A 12346-nucleotide genomic window follows, 5' to 3' on the forward strand; every position below is an offset into this window, starting at 1 on the left:
GTGATCGTGGTGTCGAGGCGGAGTTACGCTGCGCGAGACAGAGCGCCGTCTGCCTCGATCTCTTCTGGGAGTTCGTGAGCGGGATGATTCACTGCGGGAATTCAAACTGTATCGATCACCGTAGTGCGGGCTGCGCCGTCCTCTTTCCTTGCGATCTCGGCGATGCGGCGATCTAGATCTGCTGTAGCTTCGGCGGCGGCGGCGAGGCGGCGGCGAAGGGGACCGAGAAGAGTGTCGGGGAGGAGGGGAGCGAGAATCGGAGGAGCGGGCTGGTCTGCGACCTCTGTCATTGCCGGATGGCGCGTAACGATCGTACTCACGACGAGATGGGGGCTCACGATATCGGTCTCTGCTTCGATCTCGGTATCGGGGCGGAGATCGCGGCTCTCGTCGACCGAAGTCGCGATGGCGGCCGGGCGTAGGACGATTTGCACGCTCTCGACGTCGCAGTTCTTCCATTTCCTCGTCTCGCTTTCGCTCTTCTTCCTGTTTCCGGGCAAGTTCAGACTGACGAATCTGCGACTTTCTGTGAATATTGTGTTTGCATTTGGACCTTACACGTTTGTGGCGACTCACTTGCTCCTTTTTAAGGGCCTCTTTCTTTTCCTCCAACAATTTTTTGGGGATGCCCTGGGGATTTGCTTGGCCATCGAGACAAAGTGCCCAGAGTTCTTTGCAGAACGCGGGGGTGTCTTTGTCGAGGAATCCAGTGAGTTGGATTTGGAGGGACTTGATATCGGGCTGCTCATTATAACAAACGGATTAGACAAAAATTGTTCTAACAAAGTTGAGAATTAGTAGAATTGGCAAGGAACGTACGTATTGTGATCCCTCCAGTAGGTTGAAACAAAGCTCAACGACGATGTCATCCTCATGACCCAAGATCTCTGAGATTCGCTCGGAAATCCACCTGTGTTAAAGGCCCATTAGCACTGACCGACGGCATCATCGAAACCCGGGGAACGGCGCGCACTTCTTCATGACCTCAATGTGGAGCTTCTTCATGTCTACCTTCTGGTTGAATTCCGGGGGAAACTTAGTCTGCTTGAGCAGCTTGGCATCCACGGGAGTTGCCATTTTGCAGGGAGCGAAGCCGCAAACTGCGACAGAATGCGAATGCTGTGGGGGTTTGAGGAAGCTCGAGGAAGAGGAAATAAGTGAAGGGCGGTCGACCCGCTTAGGTAACCGCGGCCCGCTCAGTTGCGGCCTTGGCGCCTGGTCATCTAGGCAAAAGTCCTGTGATTGCACAAATAACCATTGCTTTGCTGTAATTTCACGCTGTTGTGGCATTTGTAAAATTATTTCAAATCGCTTAATACTAGAAATAGAAGAGAAGAAAAGGGATAATGAATGGAACAGAGCTAACAGATGCACGAGTGGTCAGCTGTCATCATTGTTGACATTGAGTTGTTTCACTCTCGCCCGGATCCAGGCTCCAAATGGCGCGAAGATATGCGCCTTTTTGTTGCCCGGCCGTTCGCAGAATGCCAGAAGCGCTCTATATCTGTCGACTACATCACCGGAAGTGGCATGCAAAACCTTGGCCAAATCGACAGGGCAAAGATAGGGTGGCTGGGCTGCGTCTTCGCCCACCGAGGCAGTTCCCTGCATGGAACAAGCGTAGTACATGCAGTGATCAATACCAAAACAGTGGCCCAGCTCATGAGATGCTGTGCGGCAAAAGCGACCGAGCCAAAGTGCAGATAATGAGACCGCTGTCATGTTCTCTGTGGGCAAAGATCGGTGGACCGACACCGCGGCATCCATGGGACCGGCCCCAGATCCAGGAGAAACGGCCGGCAGTTTGGATTTCTTGGTTCTAGGCTTCTTTGATTTGATTGAATGGTTTCCTCTCAAGTCCTCCTCTGCTGCATCGCAAAAACGGGTAATATAGCTACCGCAATGTGATGCGGGCCAGGCATGCAGACGTTCAACAGATTCCAACTCGTCCAAACCTGGATTGTATCGAGCACTCGACACAACAGCCACCCTGCTTCCTCCGTAAGCGCGGCCACAGGAAAAGTCGTCATTCTCATCTTCGTATATGTCATGATGAACCAATAAAAGGAGTGCGTATGCATCTCTCGGCAGCATACTAATCGCAGCATCTAGGAGGTCATTCAAATTCAGTTGTCCTTGAAAGACGCCATCTTTGGAGGGACGAAGACGAATTCGAACACATTCCTGGGTTGTCTGTAGCCCGACGTATCTTGGTCTCGCCGGCTTGGTGCTAGGTGCAGTTTTGGATGGCTTTCTCCCAGAATCCCATGAAACAAGACGGAGTGTCGATTGAGGCAGAAGCTTGACCGGAAGGCCATGATAGAATGCAGACACATATCCGTGTACGTCTTCATGGTGGGGAGACTGTGCTCGTGGCCCCTTGTCATGTTGTTGCGGCTGAACCAATGATCGCAGAAACTCGACGGAATCATCAATTTGCGGTGGAGGAGCCACATAAACGATTTTGCGTTGAGTATTGACTGGGTTGCGATCCTCTTTATCTAGCCACTCCTGGAAAGATTGGGACGGATATTCAGGATCTTCAGCAATCTCATCACCAGGTAGCACCAACGGAGCAGGAAATGCTTCAGGATTGTCCTCAGATAGTGATTGAGTTGACTCATTTTCTTCTTTCTGTGCAGAGACACGCTCTTCCAGACCAGGTCTTTCGAAGCCTGCCTGTGCTGCATGACGAGAGCAATCAAAACAGATCGACTGGTGAGTACAGACTGAGCTATGATTTGACGGCATATCTGGATGTGTCAAACCTTGGAGGATGCGGGGAGGGAAAAAAAGGGCGGAAGTGAGAGTGAGGAATGGACATCAATCGGCGAGAAATTGCCGCTTTGGCCCCTTGAGGTTCGTATGTGGAGCGGGCCGCTACCACATTTCCTTTTACATAAGATCATGTATGATAACTAGTCAGTTAACTAGGTTAGTAGAGGATACCGGGCTGGCGTTGATTGGAATCTATAATAATAACCCACAATGGATAGAGGTCCAGATACTCGAAATACTTGCAAAAATCTATATGAGTTGTATTTTGCATTTGTTTAGCTCCTTTCCTGCATTACTGATCGACACTCTTAATTATTAGAAGCGACGGCAATAGTTAGTGACAGTGAGACATTTGATGACCATATCGAGACCTAAAAACCGATGATGTCTTAATACAATCACATATAGCCGAGATAAAGTAGCGTCAAAGCAAACCTTTCATAAAGAAAACCGCTCACTAGCACCCCATGCATCTCTGGATCTTGGAGTTTCCTATTGACAGCAACCATGGCACCGGGCAAAGGGATCTTAGTATCCTCATCGAATCTAGATCCGAACAAAAATTCTGAGTCTCATTTGAACAGACCCTTGACATGGTACCCAAATCCTGGTACGTGGGTGGAGAAGGAGCCGCGATACGTGAGTGCATTTTTTCCACTGTGAAGCAATAAATGACAAGTCCGCTGGTATGGTACAGTTAGTTATTACGGGTCGCTGATCTTCAATCTTGGATCATTTGTCCTCCCAGCCATCTACAGCACGCTCAGGAAGCTATGGGTGTCGAACATCGACTCATCGCAGGTTGTGACGACAGACATCTACACCTACATAAGCGTGATTGTCAAAGTACTGAATGAGAGCATTCCTCGTTCTGCTTGGCTTGTAATCGGAGACAATACGACAAGAACGGTACACTCGAGGCTAAATCTGGCATATACAATGATCACCTCTATGATGGTATTGGGACTGCTGATGACAATTATCATACTGGCCACATCTCAAAATCTCAGAGCTGCCTTCGTCCCAGTCGATGTCCGACATGCTTAACTAACCTATGTCTGGATCTCATCCGTCCAGGCATTGACACCCGCAGCTGAAGCCGCTCAGTCGTTCTCGACCAGAGCGGTTGGACAATCCGGACGTGCCCTTGATAATCCGTTCCAGCAAATTTATCGTCGATATCGTTTTGGATTTCCTCATCATCTCAAAATTCCATGTTGGCAGATCGAAGCCGACCGTCGTGACCCAGGCACTTATTCGGCATGTTTGCGACAGCGCACCTGCTCTCGTGGGGCTGCTCTACTTTGTGTTCGTGGTGGTGAAACGGAGAGAACGGGAATTCAGGGATGACAGACGGCTCCAGATGAGCTTTTCGGCGTTGAAGACTTTGGTTCGTCCAAGTAACTTCATATCTGGGGAGTCAGCTATCAGAAACGCTATATACTTGTGGCTTGTACATAACATAATACAGCTGGGGCAGGACTATGCCACTGCATGGGATGTTTCTAACACCGTCCGATGGGGACTAGCCATGGTCCCTGTTGAGGTACTGGAGGCATCGACTCTCGTTTTTGTAGGGCATATGTGGGGCCAATTCCGAGCAGATCAGGACACGAGCTACCAAAGAGCTTCCAGAAAAGAGATTCTTGTTAAGAGACGGCATTAAAAAAGATTCAAAAGCAGCTAACATCGTAAACAGGAATCGTCCGTGCGGCTTTGAAGTCATGCCTGATTGCACTGATTTTGGAAGTTGCATCTGCATCGCCATGTCTTTCGGCGGCATTGAATTTTTCGCACGTTACCTATCCGGTTCGCAGGGGGTGGCAATTATCACACAAAAAATGTGAAGAGTGAGTCGCTTCATTCCCACTGCGAAAAGGCTACCCAATAATGGTAAATAGGCAATCGACTGGACTTACATTCTCTACAGTCTCAACTACTAGCTTGCAGCTGTACTGCTAGCGGCCTCCCGTCGTTGGTACCTTTGGCTCGAACTGGCTCTGGATGCTTCCTTGGGCGATCACTATGACCATAACTCGGATTTCCAAATCGCAGTCCTGGACATACTACACCATCATTTTGGGGGCGCAATGACGTTCGACTTCTCTGATGTCGTACTGATGCTGTTGCTTTGGTGTTTCCGAGTTTACAAAGGAAAGCTCAGAATCACGAGTTCGGAATCGGACATCTGAGTTCGAGTTGATATTCCAAGACCGGATGACTGCAGAGACCAACATCAGATATTCAATTTGACTGCCGAGGATTTGTCTGAAATGACTATATTCGTTTCTGATAAAAATGCATTTTCAAAGTTCAACCTCATATACATAAGCAATGATCATGCCACTGATGACGGAGAGCCCCACGATAGGAAACAGACCAAATTTCCCAGCAAAGCTGAAAGGAACCATAGTAATGTCTTGGCCAGTCAAAGCGATCATCGGAGTGAAGTACCATGTAGACGTGATGGCCAACCATACCATGACCCAAGTATACCCAATGATTCGCTGCCACAACGGGGGGAATGGAGTTTTGGCAGAATCACTCTGTGCATCAGAGGGGAGCAGCCGCTGCCAAAGCTCCTGAATCGCATCCTCAACCACAATACCGATGACAAAAGTCATGAAAAAAGGGATGGAGCCTGAGTGCTCGATCGGTACACTCTGCAGCAAGTCGACAATGACATGAAACATGCTCGAGAAAAGGAATACAAGAAATAGATTCATGTATCGCTCCAGGACGGACGGAAATGGAAGCCCAAGTATATCCCTTGCAACAAATTTACTAAGAGATGTAAATGGTTGGCGCATGAATTGATGCCAAAATTTTCTGTGAGTTCGAATTAGAGATGTTATAATCTGACAGGATAAAAATAGACATACCCCCAGAAATTTCGTAGTGTGTAGCAATCAACCACACTTCCGAATGCAGGAGGCCAATTTGATGGATCGTCTATACCGAGACCGACGAAAAGAATTGATAGTAGTCGATATGCAGAGTCCCCAATCAACCGGTTCACGACAAACCAGATGGCTAGGTGAGTGGTTCCTCGTTCGGCCCACTTGCTCAGTGGAATATTCCACTCTGGCTTTACGTTGAGGCTCTGCTGGGACAGTGAACTCTGAATCGATGCAGCTTGAGTAATGTCCAGAGCCAGATATTGCCACGCCAGAATCAATGCCTGACGGGTTATGAACTGAACCCGCTGAGGTGTATCCATGCCACGTCGTTGGTAGTATTTCGAATGCGATGGGACATTCTTCACCTGCCAGGGAGTATCAACTCCTCGGGTCTGAATCAAAGCCCTCATCGCATTGTACATATGCGAGATTATGCTCTGCGATCCTCTGAAAGCATTCGCGATATCCCAACGATCAAGCGGACGAATTAACAGGAGGTGCGTGGCTTGTATAGACACCAGGACAAGTTGACAAATAGCTTGACACCAAGCAGGACTGCCAGCTGGAGCGAATGGCCGTATAAAACGACTGGCAATTAATATCATGGCACCGATTGCCAAGAGGCGAATCGGGGATTGCTTTGGTGTGGCGACGATCATCACCGCGGGCAAAGCATTCTGGATGAGATAAAAACCGACAAAGTCCAGAAGATTTGCTGAAGTCGATTCATGTAGCCCGTACATGATTCATGCATGAGAAGCCGGTGGGAATTATCAGTGCCCAGAAGCCAAGCTGAATGCCCCTTTTCTAACGTGATCACAAAATCCTTCACGGCCCGAGGCCGATGATCCACTCGCCGATGGTGGGCCGATCGCGGTCTATACGTCGAGAAAGCAGAAAGAATCGGTTCCAGCCCTATATTTTTTATTTGAAAATGCCATTCGAGTCAGAAAATGGAGCATCCGATTTGTCTTTTGTAGCCCTGCAGCCGATTCTATCAATTGTCCTTTCCGCACGGCCCAAGAAGCTGTTCACCGTGCTTAAGACCTCCCCAGAATGCGATCCCGATGTACAAATCGCCCGTTTCGCTTGATCTGATCCCGAAAGTCCTTCGCCCAGTGTAGATGGTACGAGTCTCCAAGCTCTGTAAACAGTTCCACCGACGTCTCCTGATCTTTCAGGTCCTCAGAGTGATTGAAAGGCGAGTACATGTATCTTCTCTGAATAGTCGGTAGCTTCTTATCCCAACCACGATCAATGGCATAACGAGCGACTGAAATGGCATCGGAGTCGGTGGCATATGCGCGGGGAGTATTGCGGAAGATGTTGCGCGGTACTTGGTCAAGCAGTAGGATCAGGGCCAGTGCTCCTTCTCCCTCGCCCAGCGATTTCCACGAGTCCAGCTTCCCATTTTGGGCCTCTTCGTATGGCCCGCCCAGGTGCTTACGCACGTATGCATCGTCTGACGGGCTGCCGTACCAGAAAGCCTTTTCTTTGAGGTATTCGCGAGATGATTTGGAGCCGAACCAGAAGTCCAGGACATTTGTGTACGTTTTGGTGGACATGAATTGTTTCATAGAGACGATAATTGAGGTCGGTGGGATTTGGTGAGAGGGATTTCGCTGAGCCGACTGGAGATGCAAAAAGATCAACTAGGAACAAAGAGAGGGAGAAGTTGAACGCAATGAATAACACTCGAGGTATGTAGAAGGAATAAGTAGTGCTGCGACACGGTCGCCGGTGACGTCATGCGCAGGGTCTTCCCCAGCATTCAACCGTTCTTCACTCGATAACCGCGCTTAGATCCGAGTTTCTGGCCAGGCGCCTGTGGATGCAGCGACAATCCCCACTGGGACCATTCGGAGATAAATCTGCCGTGTCGCTCGGCCGTTCGTGACATCGAGCGACCGAGGCACGACTCCCCACTCCGCCATTATAAATCGCCAAACCGCTCCTCTCGAATCCGGAGCTAAACCGAAGCCACCATCGGAGATATTGAACGGACTCCGAACATGGCCTCCCACATTTTACTGCAGAACGCGACCATTCTCGTCCCCTCCGGCGAACCGAAGGGCTATGTTAAACCGCTACGGAACCATTCGCTGCTCGTCGAAGGCAATCGGATTTCGAAAATTGCATGCGAGATCGATGCGCCAGCCGGTACAGAGGTTATTGATTGTACGGACAAAATAATATCGCCTGGTTTCATTGATACACACCATCATGTGTGGCAGACTCAGCTGAAGGGCCGCCATGCCGACCAGACTTTGCTTGAATACCTTCCCAATGGTAGGCGACTTCTCGTCTACTCGCGAGCGAAAGATGACACTTTTCTGATCGAGTCTTTGGAGTGCAGGGAATATGCAAAGTGCCAACTATACACCAGAAGATGTGTTCTGGGGTGAATTGGGAGGCTGTCTTGAAGCTTTGGATGCAGGGACGACAACTTTGGTGGATCACGCTCATATGAATATCTCCGCGGCTCACAGTAAAGCGGCCCATACCCTCACATATCGCAATGACTGATCGCTTGCTTTAGCTTCAAATGCAGTCGAAGCCACAGTGTCGTCGGGCATCCGGTCAGTGTTTTGCTATGCGCCGACCATGAGAGTCCAGGACTGGAAGCCGGATCTGACCGTAACTGGTGGGCTACTGGATGACTGGGTTGTCGAACACCTTGAAAAGCTTCGCGCCTCTTTCCCTGTGGGAGACGGCAGAGTTCAACTTGGATTCGCATTTGATGGATTCATGCTGCCACAGGACCAAGTGGTTTCAATCTACAACAAGGTGCGTGTGCTTGGTGCCAAAGTGATCACAACGCACTATGCCGGCGGCTACTTCGGTGAGCGTATCCAAGGGTCTCCTAATCTCTTTCTCATACTAACACGGTCTAGATAACACTTCGCTGGTTGATTTACTCGACAGATACGGTCTACTGGGCCCAGACATCCTGCTCTCACATGCCACGAACCTGACCAGCTCCGACGAGCAAACACTGAAACAAGCTCAAGCATGGATCTCGTCGACCCCAGACACAGAGCTACAGATGGGCCACGGAGATATTGTTTGCTTCCGAGAGGGCTGTGCTGACATCAGCTCCTTGGGAATCGACTGCCATAGCAACAACTCGGGGGACATGGTGTCACAGATGCGACTAGCCCTTCAACACGAACGAGCCAGTCGGAATGAGAAGATCATCGCACAGGGAAAGTTCTCTCGCTCTTTGAATCTTTACGTCCAAGACGTCTTCCGACTAGCGACTATCCAGGGGGCCAAAGCGATCCGCATGGAGGAAAGCGTGGGCTCGATTGAAGTTAGAAAGCTTGCTGATCTCACTATATTTGATGCAACCAGTCCCGGTATGGTTTGTGCATCGGAGCAGGATCCAGTGGCTGCTATCGTTCTACATTCCTCTATACGGGATATCGATATGGTTATTGTTGATGGGCAAATCCGCAAGCAGAGCGGCAGACTGGTTCCGGTGAAAATTGCGCCCACTATGGCTGAAGTGAATATTGAGTCTCAGGACCTAGATTGGAGCCATATTTCCAAGAGACTGCTTGATAGCCGCAAGAGTATACAAGATCGCATATCAAAGGCAAACGCTGATGAGCCAGAGCGTCTTGTCGAAAGCTTCCTTAAGCTCACTCATGCCGATGAGAGCAAATTTGTGAGGCTATGAGAGACGCGTCATGAGGAGAATGAAGATTTCGATTGACCAACTGATGTGAATATCATTCATTATACTGTGTCTATTCCTCAATGGAATAGCCAAAGTTTGAATTACATTACTTTGACGAAGACGAACCAGTTTCCTTGTTGGCCGACTCATTGATATACTGAGTGTCGCTGTCCGAACTAGTAATCTGCCACGACGTATTCTTCTGGATTCTGTCCAAGGGCACCGAGTCAGATCCACTAGGTGTATTTTGGGGAGGTGTGACATTATTATAACGGTCATTTGTGGGCAAGCCAAATATCGAAGGAAAAAGGTTCTTCAACAGCGAAGGGATGCAAGGCATGCAAGCACAAATGATTGCGACATCACATTCCACAACACTCCAGTATATTGCTGGTGTATTATCATCTGATATGCGCTGTTAGACTGGAGGAATCGCCGTAAGACCAAATCGGGCTTACATGTAATATTCGATGACTTGGAGAACTTAACGAGAGACTGCAAACGCAAGCAACTGACAACCGTGATTCTATTGTTTTTGTCAGCAATAAATGCAAGGAATTGAATTACGGATTGACCCACAAAAACCCAGTGCAGAACATGAGAACAATTTGTATCTTCTTCTTGTTGTTGAGTGATAGATTGAGTAATGGTCGAATCGGGAGACTGATGATAGAAATATCCATGACAATCTGCATAGCCGCTTTGTACCAGGAGAATGTATTGATGTCAATACAGTTTCCGTGGTACTCGCCTGTCCATCCCGACCAAAAGTACGGGATTGGCGTGCACTGAAAAATCATGACGAGCGTGTTAGAAACTCCGAAGCAGAAAGATAAAGCCATCAAAAAATAGACAACGCGATGGAATATCTTTGATGGGAATATTCGGAGATAGAAGGCGAGAAAGGATAATTGTGTCAAGGCCTCGGCGGGCATGTAGCAGATTTCGGCCACATATAGCAACTGTAGTAAGCATCAATAAGGGGTGTCCGGGATTTGTGGATGTGGGTCTCACCTCAAGCTGAATAGTGATATGGTCGAACGGGATTGTCCAGATGTTTGTTCCCAGTCCGAACTTGTGCACTGTTTCGATTAGCCTTGGTACAAATCGAGGAACAAATTGAAGAACAAACTTGGAAACATGAGACAATTTAAGGGAATGGCACAGGCTAGTGCAGCGACAATGAAGCCATCATCTAATCCGAAAAGCCTGTTGAAAACAGTTCGTTGAATTAATCGTAGTAGTACCATCAGAAGAGCCAGCATTCCCAATATACCGGCGACAACAGGGGCTGTCAAAGCCCGACTGGCTTCAGGTACGTGACATGTCGACAAGGTAAAATTTGTAGCCTCTGAGGTATACGGAGTCAGAATTACGGAGATAGGCAGAAGGTCTCATGATATTGCACGTACCAAAGCCTGGTTTGATGCCACATTCTGACGACGTGCACCCGGTGGCCGAGGTGAAGAAAGTTGAGTCCATACAAAGACAAGTCAAATTGGATGCGGCGCATAGAGATTGATTGAGTGCGGCATTGAAGCAATTTAACTATTTCAGATCATGTTAGCTGGAGAGCGACTATGAGGATGCCTGGCATGAGGGAGACCTAGGTGTCATACAGCACATGGTTGCAAGTGGCCGAATGGCCCCTTTGCCAGCGACGCCATCACGGATGAACCTCAAGAGGTCCAAACTGGAGAAATAGAGTCAGAATCCCCAGGATGTCGATATCTACTCATAGCTCTTAAAGACGGAACGGCACAGGGCCGACGAGAACACATTGCGATACAGCAAAAGTCGTGAAAGGAAACTGTCCTGATTTTAAGAGACGAATGCATTTTCCTATCCCGAACTGGTCGCCGACCTCTGCCTAAGTTCCTTTGGTAAAGTTTGGTGGGTAGCACAGTTTTTCATCAAAGCAAATTGACCACTTGATCGCGCTTTTTCATTTGATTCTGGGCCGTCTTAGTCGGGAAGCCAAGTATGAAGTAACACGGCGATGGGATCATGGGGAACAGAGAGGAATGGATGGCACTCTGTCCAATTATGGCCAATTACCAACATTAGCGATGCTCCGAAAGGTCCCTGTATGATGACGGCGTTCTGAGCTAGAAAGTGAGAGTATATGTCGTATCGAGCCAAGGGTCGTGCGACAGGAAGAGCTTTTTGCATTGTTGTGGTGATCAAAGGCGCGTCAAGTCCGTATACTCCTTCAATAAATTGTGATATGAGTACTAAAGCATCAGATAATGTAGAATATGTGCTGCTCCGCGAATGACTTCATGCCGTGACGATCTTCGCTGTCAATGTGTCAGAGATTCGGATCCCGGCCACTCCACACATGTAACAAGATGCGACCTAGACAGGGATGCCATGTTCCTCGAATATCAAGGGAGGGCGAGATAACGGCTGAGGTTGAAAATTGCATCCGATCTGGCTGATGCGATCTGGCTGATGCGATTTGACTGATGTGATCTGGCTGTGAGATGCCCGATGAAACAGAAACAGGAAAGGAGACGGATGGGGCAGTATGGAGAGCGGAGAGCGCGGAGGGCGTGTGGGCGGGTGAGGCTGAACAATCCCTGGAACCTGCAACGGCCCCCCACAGCCCTCTAAATTATCCCATTTGCGAGAACGACAATCGCAAACTGGAAACAACAGGGCGTTCTCCGGCTTGATCACACCAAGAGCCCAGATTGACGTGTTGCGAGCCTCCGTTTGACCGATTTTTTCGCCCCTGGCAACGCAGGGCCTGACCTGATCTGATCGGAGCGAAGATGCGTGCATCAAGAGACAAGCCAGGATATCCGGGCTCACAGCATCAAGGAGACGCTCCGATCCCTCTCAGCTGGAGCTATCGAGATGTCAATTGCTCTGGCCACGCCAGTGTGGGGGCTAGTCGTCGTGGGCCCAAGCGATGCAAGTGGGGATGGCTGTGCAACCACTCAACAGACAGTTGAACGAAATAAATCGGACTCTGCTGGCA

At 49.1% G+C, this 12346-nt stretch overlaps 6 protein-coding genes across 6 annotated transcripts; 2 read left to right on the forward strand and 4 right to left on the reverse strand.

Moving 5' to 3' along the window:
* Positions 1-101: 101 nt before the first annotated feature.
* Positions 102-1077, reverse strand: N7532_001967 (PWI domain-containing protein; the record flags this gene model as incomplete). Its single annotated transcript, XM_056614461.1, has 4 exons — positions 102-482; positions 577-741; positions 820-910; positions 974-1077. 4 exons carry the CDS (start codon positions 1075-1077, stop codon positions 102-104), a joined length of 741 nt encoding a protein of 246 aa, XP_056479502.1.
* A 303-nt stretch (positions 1078-1380) lies between these two features.
* Positions 1381-2751, reverse strand: N7532_001968 (uncharacterized protein; the record flags this gene model as incomplete). Its single annotated transcript, XM_056614462.1, has 1 exon — positions 1381-2751. One exon carries the CDS (start codon positions 2749-2751, stop codon positions 1381-1383), a length of 1371 nt encoding a protein of 456 aa, XP_056479503.1.
* Positions 2752-3371: 620 nt separating this feature from the next.
* On the forward strand, positions 3372-4498 carry N7532_001969 (uncharacterized protein; the record flags this gene model as incomplete). Its single annotated transcript, XM_056614463.1, has 5 exons — positions 3372-3417; positions 3476-3687; positions 3872-4168; positions 4250-4324; positions 4478-4498. The coding sequence occupies 5 exons, from the start codon at positions 3372-3374 to the stop codon at positions 4496-4498; spliced, it is 651 nt and encodes a 216-aa protein (XP_056479504.1).
* A 586-nt stretch (positions 4499-5084) lies between these two features.
* Positions 5085-6421, reverse strand: N7532_001970 (wax synthase family protein; the record flags this gene model as incomplete). Its single annotated transcript, XM_056614464.1, has 2 exons — positions 5085-5607; positions 5661-6421. The coding sequence occupies 2 exons, from the start codon at positions 6419-6421 to the stop codon at positions 5085-5087; spliced, it is 1284 nt and encodes a 427-aa protein (XP_056479505.1).
* Positions 6422-6718: 297 nt separating this feature from the next.
* N7532_001971 (DUF924 family protein) lies at positions 6719-7255 on the reverse strand (the record flags this gene model as incomplete). The annotated part of the gene is made up of 1 exon (XM_056614465.1): positions 6719-7255. One exon carries the CDS (start codon positions 7253-7255, stop codon positions 6719-6721), a length of 537 nt encoding a protein of 178 aa, XP_056479506.1.
* Positions 7256-7690: 435 nt separating this feature from the next.
* N7532_001972 (uncharacterized protein) lies at positions 7691-9360 on the forward strand (the record flags this gene model as incomplete). Its single annotated transcript, XM_056614466.1, has 4 exons — positions 7691-7967; positions 8035-8166; positions 8218-8520; positions 8573-9360. 4 exons carry the CDS (start codon positions 7691-7693, stop codon positions 9358-9360), a joined length of 1500 nt encoding a protein of 499 aa, XP_056479507.1.
* Between the last annotated feature and the right edge of the window lie 2986 nt (positions 9361-12346).

The sequence above is a fragment of the Penicillium argentinense genome (assembly GCF_028826775.1).
Source record: "Penicillium argentinense strain IBT 30761 chromosome Unknown utg000002l_segment0_segment0, whole genome shotgun sequence".
Taxonomy (NCBI): domain Eukaryota; kingdom Fungi; phylum Ascomycota; class Eurotiomycetes; order Eurotiales; family Aspergillaceae; genus Penicillium; species Penicillium argentinense.